The sequence below is a fragment of the Narcine bancroftii genome, chromosome 4 (assembly GCF_036971445.1).
Source record: "Narcine bancroftii isolate sNarBan1 chromosome 4, sNarBan1.hap1, whole genome shotgun sequence".
In the NCBI taxonomy this organism is placed as follows: domain Eukaryota; kingdom Metazoa; phylum Chordata; class Chondrichthyes; order Torpediniformes; family Narcinidae; genus Narcine; species Narcine bancroftii.
In genome coordinates, this window is record NC_091472.1 from 41,239,123 (window position 1) to 41,257,051 (window position 17,929).

General features: G+C 41.9%; 1 protein-coding gene across 2 annotated transcripts in view; it reads right to left on the reverse strand.

Moving 5' to 3' along the window:
- The window catches only part of plekhh2 (pleckstrin homology domain containing, family H (with MyTH4 domain) member 2), a 130,955-nt gene that overhangs the window by 70,231 nt on the left and 42,795 nt on the right, over window positions 1–17,929 (reverse strand). Inside the window, exons 4-5 of one of the 2 annotated variants that reach the window (XM_069931117.1) lie at window positions 12,425–12,487; window positions 6,333–6,482 (exon numbers count right to left, since the gene is read on the reverse strand). In XM_069931117.1, the coding sequence (XP_069787218.1) occupies window positions 6,333–6,482; window positions 12,425–12,487 (213 nt within the window). Of the gene's footprint in view, window positions 1–6,332; window positions 6,483–8,473; window positions 8,595–12,424; window positions 12,488–17,929 lie in introns of those variants that run through there. The other variant, XM_069931118.1, reaches the window with a different exon arrangement.

Here is a 17,929-nt window from a genome sequence, read left to right on the forward strand (position 1 = left end):
GTCACTAGGGTTGTTGTCACCTGGTGCATTATCTCATGGTGTCACCCCCCCAGCTCCATGATGGACGGACCAAGTGTACCAAGCGTAGAAGAAACAGGGTGTGTTCCTTTTATATCGGGGGGGGGGGGGGGGAGGTGGTGGTGTGGGGATCCTGACTAGAGTGCATTATAAGGTTCAAAAATAAATTAATAAAGAATTTTAGCCTTGTAGGTACGTTGACACATGCAAGATGAGATTACGAAAAATGTTTTTGCTGTTATAACTAACTTTTATAATAAAAAATACTGCACAAAATTATTATTTTTTTTAATATATACATAGACAGTCATTTTGGTGTCACCCCCTCTGATGCCGTCACCCGGTGCTGTCCGCACCGCCATAGAGAAGCCAGTGATAGAATGTATGAAAGTACAGCATAGGATGAGACCCTTTAACCCACAATGTCTGCACTGAATACAATATCTAAATCAAACTAAAACATAGCTGTTTGCACATGATGCCTAGCCCTCTACTGCCAGGGATCACGAACCACATTTGGTTCTTTGAGATATAATTTGCAGCTCATGGATCATTGTTGGCCGGTGAGATACCAATGTTCCCACAGCTGCCCAAGAACCCTTGGAATCCCTGCAGGTAGACCAGGAGGCCTGAGACAATCACAGCCAGGGCTGAGTGATGAGCAGAGGGAAGTGGGAGTTGTCACTGGAGGAACAGTCCAGCAGAGCAGTGGAGAGAGTAGCACATGTTGGAATTTAGTTCTCCTCAGTCAGGCTGGCCCACACCGCAGCAGAGCCCCGCCAACATGGGGTGTGCAGTAGGAGGGTCGAGCAAAGCTGAGGATCCACGAAGGGAATGGCCGCAGAGGTCAGGAAGCTGGGAAAGGAGTGCTCTAATGGTGCACGGCCTGCCCCTGAGGCAGGGTGTCTATCGAAAGCAGGTACTCTGGCAGGTGGAAAGCAAGATGATGGAGACAGGGAGGAGAAGCTGGAGGTGGTCCCCAATGAGGACCTCATCCAGGTGCCAAGCCAGGACAGAGCTGAAAGCAGCAGTGAAGGTCCTGTCAGTGGCCATGAGCAACTAGATGGAAAGTCAGCAATAGGCAGCACAGAGGTTAGGCACTCCAACCTTCACTCCAGTGATAGCAGTGTTCCCGAAGAGAATGCATCAGAAACAGGAGTAGGAGTCGTCTATCCTGCCTGTTGAGGCTACTCCCACATTCAGTGAGATCACAGCTGATTTGGCAGTGGACCAGCTCTGCCTTTCCCTATCACCTTCAATTACCCTAATGATGCAAAAATCTATTTTTCTGTATCTTAAATACTGATCCTCCTCAACTTACAAAGGGATTGTCTTCCAATAAACCTGTTGTAAGAGGGGAAAATTTTAAGTTGAAAAAGAATACTGCAGCTATTTAAATTTAGAATACCTTTACTCCACACTGGAAAAAACATTAACATATACATCTGAAAGCACACTGGGCATGAAGAATGTTTGAAGCATTGAACTAAAATGAATTGCTGGATGGTGGGGGTGTGAGAGAGTGGCATACTGCATAATTGCAAATGCAGGAACAGATCTGTGTTCAAAATTGAAAGTACCAATTTGAACCGTTGTAACAGAAAAATCCTAAGTCGTACCATCATAAGTAGGGGAGCACATGTATAGTTAATAAGGCACCCTCTCCGGCTTCCTTGGGCAGAGATTTCCACAGAAAATCAGTCAGGATTTTGAAAATATTTGGTATGTATCAGTGTACTTTTATATTATTGAAACTAATAAAAATTAGCAGTTTAAAAACTACATGCATGAATAAATATTATGTATTCCTTAGCATTTATATAATTTTTTTTAACAAAATAAGTGAGAGTAAAACCATGTGTCATGGTTTTTCATGTCTTATGGCTCTCCAACAAGTTTATCATATGTGGCACTTACATTAAACAAGTTTGACCACCCAATTCTTTTGCCTGCATATTCATGTGTTTATCTAGAAGCGTTCTTAAATGTATATGCTTCCTCCACTATTTTAAGCAGCCTGATCCTGGCAAATACCACGCTCTATGCCTATATTAAAAAAAAACACAATGCTGGTGTAATTCAGAAGGTCACACAGCTTTCTTTATGAAGCAAAGATAAAGATACATAACCAACGTTATGTTATGATGATGGTCTCAGGCCTGAAATATTGGTTATGTACTTTATCTTTGCTATATAAAGTGCGCTATGTGACCTGCCAAGTTTCTCCTGCATCGTACAGGTTAAAGTAGAGGAGTCATTCAGAATGATAAATGCAACAGAAGCAGAAGTTAATACTATTACATGTAATAAAAAAAATAAATAGTGCATTTACATAAATACTATATATGAAATTATATAGATCAGAATTAGTAGGAGCTGAAAATGAAATGTTGAATTTCCTAAACTAGAAGAGAGAGAAAGAAATTATTTAGATGCTCCATTTATAAGGGAAGAAATAGAGAAAGCTCTGGGTACTTTTGCAAGTCAATAAGTCCCTGGGGGAAGGCAAGTTCCCCCCTGAGTTCTATGAACAATTTAAAGATTTGTTGATGGCCCTTTTGATGGATGTGTTGGACCAGACAGTGGAGACCCAAACCCTCCCAGAAAATTTCTCAACTCCTCTAATTACAGTGCTACCGAAGAAAGGTACAGACCCATTAAACACCTCATCATACAGATCAATATCACTTCAGATTATAAAATTCTAACAAAGGCACTAGCCAACAGACTGGGTATTTACCAAAATGAATGGATTCAGATCGGGTGGGATTTGTTGAAGGAAGTCACTCTTCAAATAGTCTCAGTAGATTATTCAATAACAATATCAAGGCTGAATCCAAACTCTGCATTCTCTGGATGCAGAAGAGACATTCAATCAATTAGAATGGTCTTTCTTATTTAAAACATTGGGAAAATATGATATAGGGAGAAAATTTATAAATTGGATAAAAACTCTCTATCATAAGTTAAAATGATCTTCTTCTTTAGCTTGGCTTCGCGGACGAAGATTTATGGAGGGGTAAATGTCCACGTCAGCTGCAGGCTCGTTTGTGGCTGACAAGTCTGATGCGGGACAGGCAGACACGGTTGCAGGGGAAAATTGGTGGGTTGGGGTTGGGTGTTGGGTTTTTCCTCCTTTGTCTTTTGTCAGTGAGGTGGGCTCTGCGGTCTTCTTCAAAGGAGGTTGCTGCCCGCCGAACTGTGAGGCACCAAGATGCACGGTTTGAGGTGATATCAGCCCACTGGCGGTGGTCAATGTGGCAGGCACCAAGAGATTTCTTTAGGCAGTCCTTGTACCTCTTCTTTGGTGCACCTCTGACACGATGGCCAGTGGAGAGCTCGCCATATAACACGATCTTGGGGAGGCGATGGTCCTCCATTCTGGAGACGTGACCTACCCAGCGCAGTTGGATTTTCAACAGCGTGGATTCGATGCTGTCGGCCTCTGCCATCTCGAGTACTTCGATGTTAGGGATGAAGTCGCTTCAATGAATGTTGAGGATGGAGTGGAGACAACGCTGGTGGAAGCGTTCTAGGAGCCGTAGGTGATGCCAATAGAGGACCCATGATTCGGAGCCGAACAGGAGTGTGGGTATGACAACGGCTCTGTATACGCTTATCTTTGTGCGGTTTTTCAGTTGGTTGTTTTTCCAGACTCTTTTGTGTAGTCTTCCAAAGGTGCTATTTGCCTTGGTGAGTATGTTGTCTATCTCGTTGTCGATCCTAGCATCCGATGAAATGGTGCAGCCGAGGTAGGTAAACTGGTTGACCGTTTTGAGTTTTGTGTGCCTGATGGAGATGTGGGGGGGCTGGTAGTCATGGTGGGGAGCTGGCTGATGGAGGACCTCAGTTTTCTTCAGGCTGACTTCCAGGCCAAACATTTTGGCAGTTTCCGTAAAACAGGACGCCAAGCGCTGAAGAGCTGGCTCTGAATGGGCAACTAAAGCAGCATCGTCTGCAAAGAGTAGTTCACAGACAAGTTGCTCTTGTGTCTTGGTGTGAGCTTGCAGGCGCCTCAGATTGAAGAGACTGTCATCTGTGCGGTACCAGATGTAAACAGCGTCTTCATTGTTGAGGTCTTTCATGGCTTGGTTCAGCATCATGCTGAAGAAGATTGAAGAGAGGGCTGGTGCGAGAACGCAGCCTTGCTTCACGCCATTGTTTATGGAGAAGGGTTCAGAGAGCTCATTGCTGTATCTGACCTGACCTTGTTGGTTTTCATGCAGTTGGATATCCATGTTGAGGAACTTTGGGGGGGCATCCGAGGCGCTCTAGTATTTGCCAAAGCCCTTTCCTGCTCACGGTGTAGAAGGCTTTGGTGAGGTCAACAAAGGTGATGTAGAGTCCTTTGTTTTGTTCTCTGCACTTTTCTTGGAGCTGTCTGAGGGCAAAGACCATGTCAGTAGTTCCTTTGTTTGCGCGAAAGCCGCACTGTGATTCTGGGAGAACATTCTCGGTGACACTAGGTATTATTCTATTAAGTAGAATCCTAGCAAAGATTTTGCCTGCAATGGAGAGCAGCGTGATTCCCCTGTAGTTTGAGCAGTCTGATTTCTCGCCTTTGTTTTTGTACAGGGTGATGATGATGGCATCACGAAGGTCCTGAGGCAGTTTTCCTTGGTCCCAGCAAAGCTTAAAAAACTCATTCAGTTTTCCTTTGAGTAAATCGAGCAGACAGGGATGTCCCTTATCACCAGCATTAGTCATACTAGCTATTGAACCTCTGGCAGAGATTATAAGAAGGGACCCGGTGATAAAGGGCTTCAAAGTTGGACAAGAAGAACATAAAATTAGTTCATTTTCTGATGATGTGCTATTATATATATCCGACCCAACTGAATCCTTGATAAGATTACAGACAATATTAGAAAAATATGGAAGAATATCAGGATATAAAATAAATATGGATAAAAGTGAGTCAATGCCATTGAAGAACTTTGATTACATAAGATACCAAAAGGCCGTAGATTTAAATGAAAGAAAGATGGAATTAAATACTTAGGAATAATGAAAGATATTAAGCTTATATAAATTCTGTAAATTATTTATATATAGAAAGAGATCTACAGAAATTGAAAGATCGGCCAATTACATTAGTGAGAAGAGTAAATTGTATAAAAATTAAGGTAATGCCAAGACTACAGTATCTTTTTCAATCATTGCCTATTGTACTAACTAAAAATTTCTTTAAATTAATACACAATTGTAGAAGACAATTCCAATGGAATAAGAAAGTACCAAGAATTTCACTGGAAAAGTTAAAATGGGATTATAAATTTGGAGGACTTAGACTTGCAGATTTTAGGTACAATACAACTGATTATCCGAAATCAGATTCTCCAAATTTTGCAATTTTTTTTGGATAAACGAGGATATTCAAAATCCTCATTTATCCAAAAATTTTTTCAGAACCGAACAGACTGGGGACATCGGGCTCCCAGCGATGGAGGCAGCAGCAGACCTCAGGCTCCGAGGCAGGATCGAGACTTTCAGTGGGGAGTTGTCAGTGATCGGCAGTGGCCAGCATTTTTTTTTGGTGAGAATTAAACATTATTTTAATGCTTAAAAAAGACTTACCTTGTTGTTGTTTATACATGGTTACAGGTGATTTGTTGTTGCTATTGAGACTCTTAGGTATATGGATGAAAGAAAAAGAGGGTTTCGGGGTAGTGAGTTTTTAAGTACTTTTTTAAAGAAGGAATATATAGGTTAGTACAACATCGAGGGCCAAGGGGCTGTATTATTCTATGCATGTATGTATTCGATGTATACTGGCAATTTGACAATTCAGAAAATCTGTACTTTTGAAGCTGCTGTAGACAGAGATTCTACTTGGCATTTAGATTTCAGTTATTCTTTTGTAGTCCAGCCCCATTTTTAAAAAAAATATTTAAAATCAATGCTGAAGGTCCAATAGATTGAAATTGGCAAGGTTTGAGGGTGGGTGAGGAAGACAGCATAGAAAAAAAATCCATGTAAAAAAAAAAGCTCAAAGGAGATTGCAGATGTTGAAAAAGAATCTAAACACCATCTGCTGAAGGAATTCAGTAGGTCAAGCACGATCAGTGGGAGAAAAACAATGGTTGGCGTTTTGATCATCTTGATAGGTTTCAGCTCGAAATATCGACCATCTTTTCTCTCTTACAGATGTTGCTTGACCTGCCGATTTCCTCCAGCAGGCTGTGTTTGGCATACAAAAAGGCTGCTCAAATTAAATGTTATCAAGAAGTAATTACAAAAACTTCAGATTTCATATTTAACCAGGATCTATTTCTAAGTCGCCAAGGAAGGAATTACTGAAGAGGAGCTCAAACCTGTTCATCCAGCTGCAGTTCTAAACGTTGAATGATGTCATCTTTTTCCACTATAAGGGCCTCCAATTCCTGGCAATTCTTGTACAACTTATGCTCAGATTCACTTGTCTGGATGTTGGCTGCATTTAGCTTTTCCTCCATAACACGGACCTATGTGTATAAATCAATTGTTTAAGACAGATTAAATAATAATTTTCTTTCCAGAAAAAGTAAACAGAAGCAGTTAATGATTGTTAGGAAACAAATGAAGGAGGCCTGGCTAATCCTACAATTTTCGAGTTATATTGTATGTTATCTCAGTGAGAGCTTTCAAACTGAACTCAGCAGCCATTCATTTGCAGAAATATTTTAAGCATACTGCAGGCACCTACTTTGAAAATGAAAACCAGACAGATATCCTGAAATTAAATCATTATGTTCTGGTAAATGGCGGGCTTAATTGCTTGGAAGCAATTCCACAACTGTCGCAAGGTTGGAAGCATTAGAATTGCTGCTTCTAACTGTGGTTTTGTCTAGCCTTTGTAAGGTACAAAAGTATCCAGCAGACAAATCTCAAACCATTATAAGAGACTACAGATTCCTTTTTAAACTTTAAAGTTATAGACACAAATATAAATGCCACAAGAACATCTCATTTTAATATTTTCCAGTAAGCAAATAGCAGAATATTAATCTTGGTCATAATTATTATGTCAGTTATGAGGTGATCCCAAGTTTGTCCCCAAGTAAATAAGAACACCCATGCAATGCACCACTTGTTTCTTTGACAGTTTTACAATGAGCTGAGCTGGACAAGGAATCTAAAATATGCAGCAATATTACAAATTATTTCAGAAAGCAACTAACATTTTATTTTTATAGGATGGGAAATGAAAAAAAAAAGTTTTGATCAAGAAGAACCAAGCTAAAAGCAGCAAAGCAAAATTCATGAATACACAACCAATGAAGAAGAAGAAAATGAACACAATGTGATTGACAAACTAGATCAGTGATTCTCAACCTTTTTCTTTCCACCCACATAACACTTTAAGCAATCCCTTACTAATCACAGAGCACCGATGGCATAGGGAATACTTAAATTGGTATGTGAGTGGAAAGAAAAAGGTTGAGAACCACTAAACTAAATGGACATATTGTACAAAACAAGTTCGAAATGTTTAGTGGTGATCAGAAATGTGGAGACAATTCTAATAAAATGATAAACTGAAATTGCACTGCTGGGCAGTGGTGCAAAATGCTTTACTGGTAACTGGATGATCTTACACACAATACATTTGGATCTGTAAAAGAACATACAGAATGGGATCTCAACTGCACACTATTTTGAATGCAGACTCAAGATCAAGTACAATTGAAATAAGAGTTGCAAACTCTTGAAATCAAGTCCTCTTATAACAAGGTTATTTGCCTTCCTTTGTTGCACTTGAATGTTGGGCTTCAGTGATTTGTGTGGAACTATGGTACTCTCAAGTCCCTTTGAATATCAACACTGCCCAATCTCTCATCATTTTACAAATATTCAATTTTTCTGTTATGCATACCAAAGTGGATAAACATATTTTTCCACATTATGTTTCAGCTGCCATGTTCTCACTCATTCTACATACTCTTGAAAACAGTTTACTCACTATTCCTCCATTTTAGCTTGGAAATGAGGCAGCTGATCCCCTCAACACAATCATTGAAATAGATTGCATTTGGATGGTATCTAAGCAATAATCCATGCATGCCATATGCTGACAATTTCAAAACAATCCATTTATTCCAATCCATGTCTGTACATTACCCACATTTCTGCATGCTCCAACTTTGTATACTAACCTCCTGTGCAGAATCTTATTTAAAACAAATACCACTTACCTCCCCTCACCCCCCCACCCCCCACCCACCCCCTTGCCTAGTCACATTCTCAAAAGAACTCTGGGACATTATCCAAAAGTGATTTTCCCTTTATAAATACATGTTGGGCTCTGATCAGTTCTAGTGTTCTTTGAGACGAGTTCACAATGATCAAATTATTGGATTAGAACCACTGGTCTCAGACACAGAAATGTACCACACAGAAATAGTCCCTTCAAACCCAAATATCCATGGCTATCAATTTGCTCATCTAAGCCAGTCCTCATGCTTGGCCCTCTTACCAAATGTCATTGTATCAATCTCTCCCTCTTGGTCTTGCAGCATGTTCCATAGACGCGTGACACAGTGTATGCAAAGGTTGTCCCTTTGGCTCCTTTTTAAAGCTTTCCCTTCTTACATTCAATGCATGTCCTCCAGTTTTAGACTCTTAAGTTACCTAAGATTACAAGAGAATCTAAATGTACTGGGAAAGTGGACCAAGGTATGGCAGATAAAAGTCAACTCTGACACGTGCAAGGTATTTCATTGGATTAAACAAGGACAGGTGAAATGGCAGGTCCTTGAGAAACATCACAGGATGAAGAGACTTGTGGGTACAGATGCTTAGTTCCATGGAAGTGGATGACACATTTAGACAGAGTCGTGAAGGTTTTGTGCACGTTTGCTTTTTTCGTTCAGGTTATGGAGTGCAGCAGTGGGACATCACACTACAACTGTACAGGATGTTGAGGAGCAGCATTTAGAGTATGGTGTAAAGTTTTAGCTACCCAGCTACAAGAAAGGTAATTTTAACCTGGAAAAGGTGCACAGGATAGATTCATGAGAAAGTTGCCAGGACTTGTAGGCTTGACTTATAAAGAGACACTGGGTAAGATGGGCCTTCAAAAGCCCCAAATGTCTACTTAAAAGTGACAATAACATCCACCATCATGAAGTGCTTTGTAAGGCTGGTCATTTTTCACATTAATTTTAGCCTGCCAGCCAACCTTCACCTTCAATTCTCCCATCAGTCAAACAGATAGATCCATGGCACGGGCCCACTCCCTAGGTCTCCACACAGCCCTCAAACACCTGGATGCCAAGTACATCCATTTTAGACCACTGGTCATTCACTACAGCTTTACCTTTGTTGTGATCATGTACTTACCTTTGTTGGGAACTGATGAAGCAAGTGATGTGACGAGCGGGGATAATAGCACGCGTGTGTTAAGCGTCAGTTTATGGGTGATAAATCTCAGACGCAGGATGGGTGTCAAGATCACCCGTGAGGCAGTGAGCCAATGAGACGGTCAGAGGAGCTTAGCTGGATGGTGTTTGGGGAGTTGAAGAACACATCGTTGTGTCTACTGAATAATAAAAGAAATTGACTTCATGGTGTATGTAATGATTATATGTACTGGCTGGCCTGCCCTTCGGGTGTCCTTCTACCTTGGCTCCTCCCTTAGTCCTGCCCATGTGACACAGGCCATAAAGATCAAGTGCCCTCTCCGTTCCGCTCATGCCCAGCCTTGGACCCAGGCCAGCAGTCTCTAGTACAATAAAGCCTATCGTTCCCCTTAGTCTTTGTCTGTGTCATTATTGGGGCTACTGATAGCACCCAACAGTGTACTGAAATAAAAGAGTAATTGTATTCTTGTATACAAGTTATGGTAAATCACTGTCATTACACCTTTAATGTTAAATTCCCAAGCAAACATTCCCACACTGCAGGATTTAGGCCTCAGCACCCCCCTCGGCGACTGGATCCTTGACGTCCTGTCTAACAGACCTCAGTGATGATGGGTGTCAACTTCTTCACAATCACACTCAACACTGGCATACCTCAAGATTATGTAGTTAGTGCTACTGATTTAACTTCATGAGAGTGCTACACTCTACACTCACAACTGTTCAGCTAAATACTGTACCAACTCTATCTAATGCGCCAGGTATCAAATAATGATGAGAGAGATTGAAAATCTAGTGGCATGGTGCCAAGATAACCTCTCTAAACATCAAAAAGACAAAGGAGTCGATCTTTAACTTCAAAGGAGGGGGCAGAGTCAATGACACTGAAGATGAGAGGTTCAAATTCTTTAGAATAAACACCTCTAATGATCTGACCTGAAAAAACACAGATGTGATGGTCAAGGAAGAGCACCAATATTGTCTTCAAAGACTAAGGAACTTTGGCATGTCCCATTTGTTCCTCAACAACTTCTAACGGACCACCATTGAAAGCACACTTGCTGATGCATCACAGCATGGTCTGGGAGCTGCTCTGCTCAAGATCAGAAGTTACACAATGTAGACAATGTAGCTCAGCACATAGCATAAACTTCTTTCTCCTCCATGGACTTCATCTACATCTGCTGCCTAGGAAAGGTAGCCAAGATACTGAATCACCCGTCACTCCCTGAACACACACTCTTGTCCCTGCTCCCACTGGAGAGAAGGCTCAAACTAACAGTTTTTTCCCCCAAGACATCAGGTTCCTCAATAAACCTTATAACAGTGCTATCATCCTGCCCTTGCTTGGTGCCAATTGAGCTTGTAATCCTATATTTTGTAAAAAGTGCTTTTTACACGCCATACCAATATTAGGGATAACTATTTAGTCTGTTCACAGAAAAACCTTCTCATTGTTCTAGGTATTTTGTGATAAATAAACAAACCTAAACTTTATTCCATCGAATGTAGAAGCGCAAGGGGAAACTTGGAGGTTTATAAAATCATGAGGGGCAAGGGATAAAGTAAATAGTATTCCCCCACCCTCAAGAATATGGGAATCTAAAACTGGAGAGTATAGATGCAAGGAGAGAGGGGAAAGATTGAAAAGGGACCTGAGGGTAACGCAGAGATTGGTGGGTTTAGGGAACAAGCTGCCAGAAGAAGTGGTAGAAATGGGGATAATTGTAATGTTCAAAAGTCACATAGACAAGTACATGGATAGAGAATGTTTAGAGTTGGGCTGAGGATCTGTTTGTTTTGTAGAACTCTACAAGCTGCCAGAGAAAGTAGTAGAAATTAACAACTGAATTAAAATTTGGATAATTTATAAAAAGTGCAACTGTAAGCATTCAACACTTGTGAACTAAAAGATCCACTAGTCTCCTTCAGCGAAAGAAATCTCTTCTTACCCTGTTATCTCCAATGTGGTTTAAGAATAACCATCGCCTGTTCAGGATATTTAAAATATTAATTGTCTATTGCCTCTTGTGACCCTAATATCTGTTTCAAATTTTAAGCTCATAGCTGCAAATTGCTGGAGAAATTCAGCAGGCCATGTAGTTGTGTGACTTGCTGAGTTTCTCCAGCACATTTCTGTTTTGTACTTGACCCCAGCATCTGCAGACTTTAAGTTAATTGCTGATCTTATCTCTGCATCACTTCCCCTTTTCACTTCATTCCCATAATGTTCATATACAGTTTTTATAATTTAAAACTTCCAGTGTTCCATTACAGGATCAGATGGAATGCTACAATCAAGGGAGAACTACCTGAATCAGGAAACAATAGGTTTATTACAAATTAACAATAAATTAATGGTCCAGATCTTCTGTCCTGATGCCAGCACTGAAGCTGGATCTCACCTGCACTTCTCTGTGGAAGCCCCTGTATGCAAATCAACAGTGAGTCTAAGTCAGTGAAGATACGTCCTACTAGTACCAGCTCCCATTTGCTCCATTGGTAGCCTATTCATGGAATTTACTGGAACAGGACGGAACAAACTTTTACAGCTCTCAAGATGGAATGTCTGTCTGCTGATACCACACCAAATTCAACCTGTCTAAATATGTGGCTCTATTCAAATGTACAGGAGAAATTACATGGGAGTGAAAAAGCAGGACTGGCTCTTCCATTTGATTAAAATCTGTGGCCATTTTTTGTGTTTACAAGAGAGAAAAAAAATCAAGTTGTTTTGAATGTGAACATCAAGAATATCTACAAACATTCAGTAACAGACACTTTTGACAGCTGAAGAGCCTGGGGCAGTGCCTCGGCGATGATCCAAGTCTATACTGAGATAGCACCCCTCCCCCACCACACTCTACTTAGCCATGAAGAGCTCAGAGGAGTTCCAGCGGAAGAGTATACTCAGGATCACACTGGAGAATATAGGAGCAGGCAGATTTCAGGGAGAGGCAACAACTGAACCAATAGTTAAGCGTTAGCAAGTAACCACTGAAGACTTGCAGCTCCATCCGAAACTCCATGAACATTGGCGAAGAGGTAGCCTGTTTATACACCACCTGCTGGTTTGCCTTGTCAGCACGACGGTTGGCCTCCATGACTTGCCTCTCAAGTTGCTTCATCTGAAAAGAAGAAATTGCTTCATTAGTTTGGAGTAAACTGCAATACAATTTTCCACAAGACCATTCTAATCCTACAGTCAAACCAATCCTACATTGCCTTAATGCCAACAGGTACAAAGGTAGGAATCCACGTACATGCGTTGATGGTTGCTATTAAGTGCATTCAGCTGTTAGAAGTCTTGACTACACACGCCCTGATAGGTCAATGATATATGCAAACTAGCACTTAGCATCCAACACTTGTCATTATTACCAAAGATCGTGTGAAACCAATTTTGACTTCTGGAGTGCATACAGGGGCAATTAAATATTGAACTTCAAAGGGTACCACTGATTTCCTACTCCTCCACAGATATCAATGTATTTTGAAATCAATGAACTGACTAGAACATAACAGAAGCAGGGGTAGCCAAGTAGTCCTTACGTTCAAAACCCTTGCAGACCTTTCAAGAGGAAATGGCCGGCTAGAGCATTTCTCCTGAAATAAGGGAGACAAGAGGAACTCTGTGGTGACCTAGAAGAAGAGGTTATCATTTGGAAAACCCATGATGGGGCAACTAACAAGGAATCAAGGAGAAATGTAATTTTGTTACTTTAGTGGAAGTGAGCTATAATCCGTCAGAACAAAAAAAATACAGATTTAAGGCTATATGCTGATGGGATGACATAAGCATATACTTCAAAGACATTGGAACAAAAGTTCAATTTCTATGATGTAATGTCCAGTGTAAGTTCATGAGAATCTCATGAACATTATAAAATTATATTGCTCTCAAATTACAGGAGTTCAACAAAGGCCAACAAACTCCATCAGCCCTTCTGGAACTCAAAGTGAATGTCAATAAAACACAAGGAAAGGACTCTGGTTGGTATACAGGGAGGGGAGGGAGGGGGGAGGGGGGGAGGTGGGGAGAGAGGGAGGGAGGGAGGGGGGGGAGGGCAGGGGGGGAGGGCAGGGGGGAGGGCAGGGGGAGGGCAGGGGGGAGGGCAGGGGGGAGGGCAGGGGGGAGGGCAGGGGGGAGGGCAGGGGGGAGGGCAGGGGGGAGGGCAGGGGGGAGGGCAGGGGGGAGGGCAGGGGGGAGGGCAGGGGGGAGGGCAGGGGGGAGGGCAGGGGGGGAGGGCAGGGGGGGAGGGCAGGGGGGGAGGGCAGGGGGGGAGGGCAGGGGGGGAGGGCAGGGGGGAGAGGGGGGGAGAGGGGGGGAGAGGGGGGGAGAGGGGGGGAGAGGGGGGGAGAGGGGGGGAGAGGGGGGGAGAGGGGGGGAGAGGGGGGGAGAGGGGGGGAGAAGGGTGGAGAGGGGGGGAGAGGGGGGGAGAAGGGGGGAGAGGGGGGAGAGGAGGGGAGGGAGGGGAGGGAGGGGAGGGAGGGGAGGGAGGGGAGGGGAGGGAGGGGAGGGGAGGGAGGGGAGGGAGGGGAGGGGAGGGAGGGGAGGGGAGGGAGGGGAGGGGAGGGAGGGAGGGGCGTGCGGGCGGGGGGGTCTCCTTTGCTTCTCTTTCCCTTCTCTGGACTTATTTATTCCATCTTATTTATGGAAAAGGACAAGTCTGGTCCTCATGTTGGGATTCTAAATTGGAGGAAGGCAAATTTTGTGGAAATGAGAAAGGTTTTAGGAAGTGTGGAGTAGGATATGTTGTTTTATGGCAAGGGTGTGTTAGGTAAGTGGAAGGCCTTCAAAGGCAAAATCTTGAGAGTGCAAAATTTGGATTTTCCTGTTAGGATTAAAGGCAAAGTTAACAGGCAGAGGGAACCTTGGTTTTCAAGGGATATTGGTGATCTGGTTAAGAAAAAGAGGTAGATTTAGAGTAAGTACAGGCAACAAGGAGGATAATTAAGTATTTGAAGAGTACTAAAAAACAAAAGAAAATACTCAAGAAAGAAATCAGGTTGCTCTGGCAGATAATGTGAATGTAAACCCAAAGGGTTTCTAAAAGAATATTAAGAGTAAAAGGATAGTAAGGGACAAAATTGGTCCCCTCGAGGGTCAGAGTGGTCAATTATGTAAGGAGTCTCTATATTGGAGGAGATCTTAAATATTTTTGTATCACTACTTACTCAGATAAGGAAGGGAAACATACAGAAGAGTCATGGAATGGATGGAGATTAAGATGTTATGAGCCCAGAGAACCCATAAGCCCAGCAACAATAGATATTCACTACAACAAATGGTCACTTAAACAAAAGTTGCTTTTAATTATCTTTAAACATGAAAACAGAATCAAACTTTAATTCCTCTATTGACTTACTTTAACCTAACAACCCTCTTCTAATTCTAAGCGCACATGTGCACAAGTTCAGGAAAGTTATTTAGTTCACAGACCAATCGTACTTCTCGCTCCTCCAAGTTCACCGGTTGCAGGTAATTCTTATACTGTGCACATAATTTAACATTTATAAAGTTCACCAGGCTTTGATGCTTGAGAGGTAAATGGTTACCACTCAGGAAGGTTCCTATCAGTTTTCAGAGAGAGAGATTTGTTGTTCTAGGACATCCACAACTGATTCCTTTTTAATCAGCCACTCCTGTGTCTTGCTGACGTAACTTGAACCAGATGATAACTTCTTTCTTTCAGGTCAGAGTTCCTTTTTGTTTCTCTTATTCCAAGTGAAACATCCTCTTGCATGGACCACAAAGGCTTTGACTAAGCCGTCTTCCAAATGGGCTTGCCAGCTTGTCCTGTTCCAGTCCCAACTACTTCTGCTGTGTGTGTGTGTGTGTATTTCTCTCTCTAAGAGAAAACCTTTTTGACTCTCTCTGCTGGAAAAACCACATGACCCTCTTATAACAGCAAGTTCTCCTCCAGACAGCAGTGACTCCAGCATGCTATTTCATCTGTTGCCTTTTGCAAACAACCCATTAGTGAAGTCTCTTGAGCACTCTTCAAAGCTCTTGCAAAAGCTGAGAAGCCAATATGTCTAGGATTAGCTGAGCTCCAGCATTTCAAATAAGATCTGTTTCAAACTGTTTGTATGTGACCTGCTCTAACAAACCTTTCTCAATTTATCTCCCAAAAACATATCTATATATATATCTATATACTCTGTCACAAAGGAGAAAGAGGTGCTTGCTGCCTTACAGTGAATAAACATAGGAACATAACATAGGAAGTAGGAACAGGAGTAGGCCAAAAATGGCCCATCAAGCCTGCTCCGCCATTCAATATGATCATGGCTGATCTAGTTTATGACCTAACTCCACCTACCTGCCTTCTCCCATATCCCCTAATTCCTCTATCATGTAAAAATTTATGTAACTGAATTTTAAATATGTTTAATGAGGCAGCCTCAATCACTTCCCTGATCAGAGTATTCCAAACATTCACTACTCTCTGGGGAAAAAACTATTTTTCCTCATCTCTGTCCTAAATCTACTCCCCCGAATCTTGAGACTGTGTCCTCTCATTTTAGTTTCCCCGGCCAGCTCAAAAAACCTTCCTACATCTATCCTATCCATACCCTTCATAATCCTATATGTTTCTATAAGATCTCCTCTTATTCTTCTGAACTCGAGCGAATAAAATCCTAGACGATTTAATCTTTCATCATAAGTCAACCCCTTCATCCCAGGGATCAACCTAGTAAACTTCCTCTGGATCATCTCCAAAGCCAGTATATCCTTCCTCAAATATGGAGACCAGAACTGGACACAGTACTCCAGGTGCGGTCTCACCAGTACATTATACAGTTGTAACATTACCTCCCTACTCCTGATTCAATTCCTCTCGCGATGAAGGCCAACATTCCATTTGCCTTCTTAATAACCTGCTGCACCTGCAACCCAACTTTTTGCGATTCATGCACAAGCACTCCCAAGTCCCTCTGCACAACAGCATGCTGTAGTTTTTCACCCTTTAAATTATATTCAGGTAGATAATTAAAGGTAGATAAATCACCTGGGCTGGATATGATATTCCCTCAGACATCGAGGGAGACTAGTGTAGAAATTTTAAGGGCCCTGGCTGATGTATTCAAAATGTCCTTAGTCACAGGTGAGGTGCCAGAGGATTCGAAAGTAGCACATGTTGTCCCGCTGTTTAAAAAGGGCTTTGGTGATCCTGACATCAGTAGAAGGTAAGTTATTGGAAGGAGTTCTGAGAGACAGGATATATAGATATTTGAATAGCATGGGCTGATTAAGGACAGTCAGTATGGTTTTGTGCATGGTAGGTCATGTTTAATAAATCTTGTTGAGTTTTTTGAGGAAGTTACCAAGAATGTAGATGAAGGAAAGGCTGTGGATTTGTCAACATGGACTTTAGTAAGGCCTTCGACAAGGTCCCACATGGAAGGTTAGTTCAGAACGTTAAGACACTAGGTATACGTAGAGGGGTTGTAAACTGTGTGGAAGAAAAGAGAGAGTGGTAGTGGATGGTTGCTTCTCAGACTGGAGGCCTGACTAGTGGTGTGCCTCAGGGATCTGTGTTGGGACCATTGTTGTTTGTTGTATACATCAATGATCTGGATGATCACGTGAAGAATTGGATCAGCAAGTTTGCTGATGACACAAAGATAAGTGGTGTATTGAACAGTGAGGAAGATTTTCAAAGCTTACAGAGGGATCTGGACCAGCTAGGAGAATCGGCTAAAAAAAAATGGCAGATAGAGTTTAATGCAGACAAATGTGATGTGATGCATTTTTGAAAGGTAGTCTAAGAAAGGAGATCTATAGTAAATGGTAGGGCACTGAGGAGTGCAGAGGAGCAGAGAGATCTGAGAGTACAAATATATGATTCCCTGAAAAAAACACACAAATGCTGGAGATACTCAGCAGGTCAAATAGTGCCATGATGTAGCAAGGGTAAAGATACATCAAAGTTTTGGGCTCAAGCCCTTCATCAAGGTGTGATGATGAAGGGCTCAAGCCCGAAACAGTGGTGATGTATCATTACCTTTGCTACATCATGGCACTGTTTGACCTGCTGAGTTATTCCAGCATTTGTGTGTTTTTTCCCACTTTACCACAGTGTCAACAGAATCCTGTGTTTTACCATTATTCCCTGAAGGTGGCTTCACAGGTTGACAGGGTTGTAAAGAAAGCTTTTGGTATCTTAGCCTTTATTAATCAAAGTATTGAGTATAGGAGTTGGGATATTATGTTGAAGTTTTATATGACATTGGTGAGGTCAAATTTAGAATATTTTGTGCAGTTTTTGGTACCTAACTACAGGAAGGATAGCAATAAAGTTGAAAGAGTGCAGAGAAGATTTATGAGGATGCTGCTGGGTCTTCAGGAGCTGAGTTACAGGGAAAGATTAAATAGGTTAGGACCTTATTCCTTGGAGTGAAGAAGAATGAGGGGAGATTTGATAGAGGTTTACAAGATTATGAGAAATATAGACAAAGTGGAAAAAAATAGGCTTTTTCCACTTAGAATGAGGACAATAAATACAAGAGGTTATTGTTTTAAGCTGAAGGGGGAAAGGTTTAGGGGAACATAAGAGGGTGGT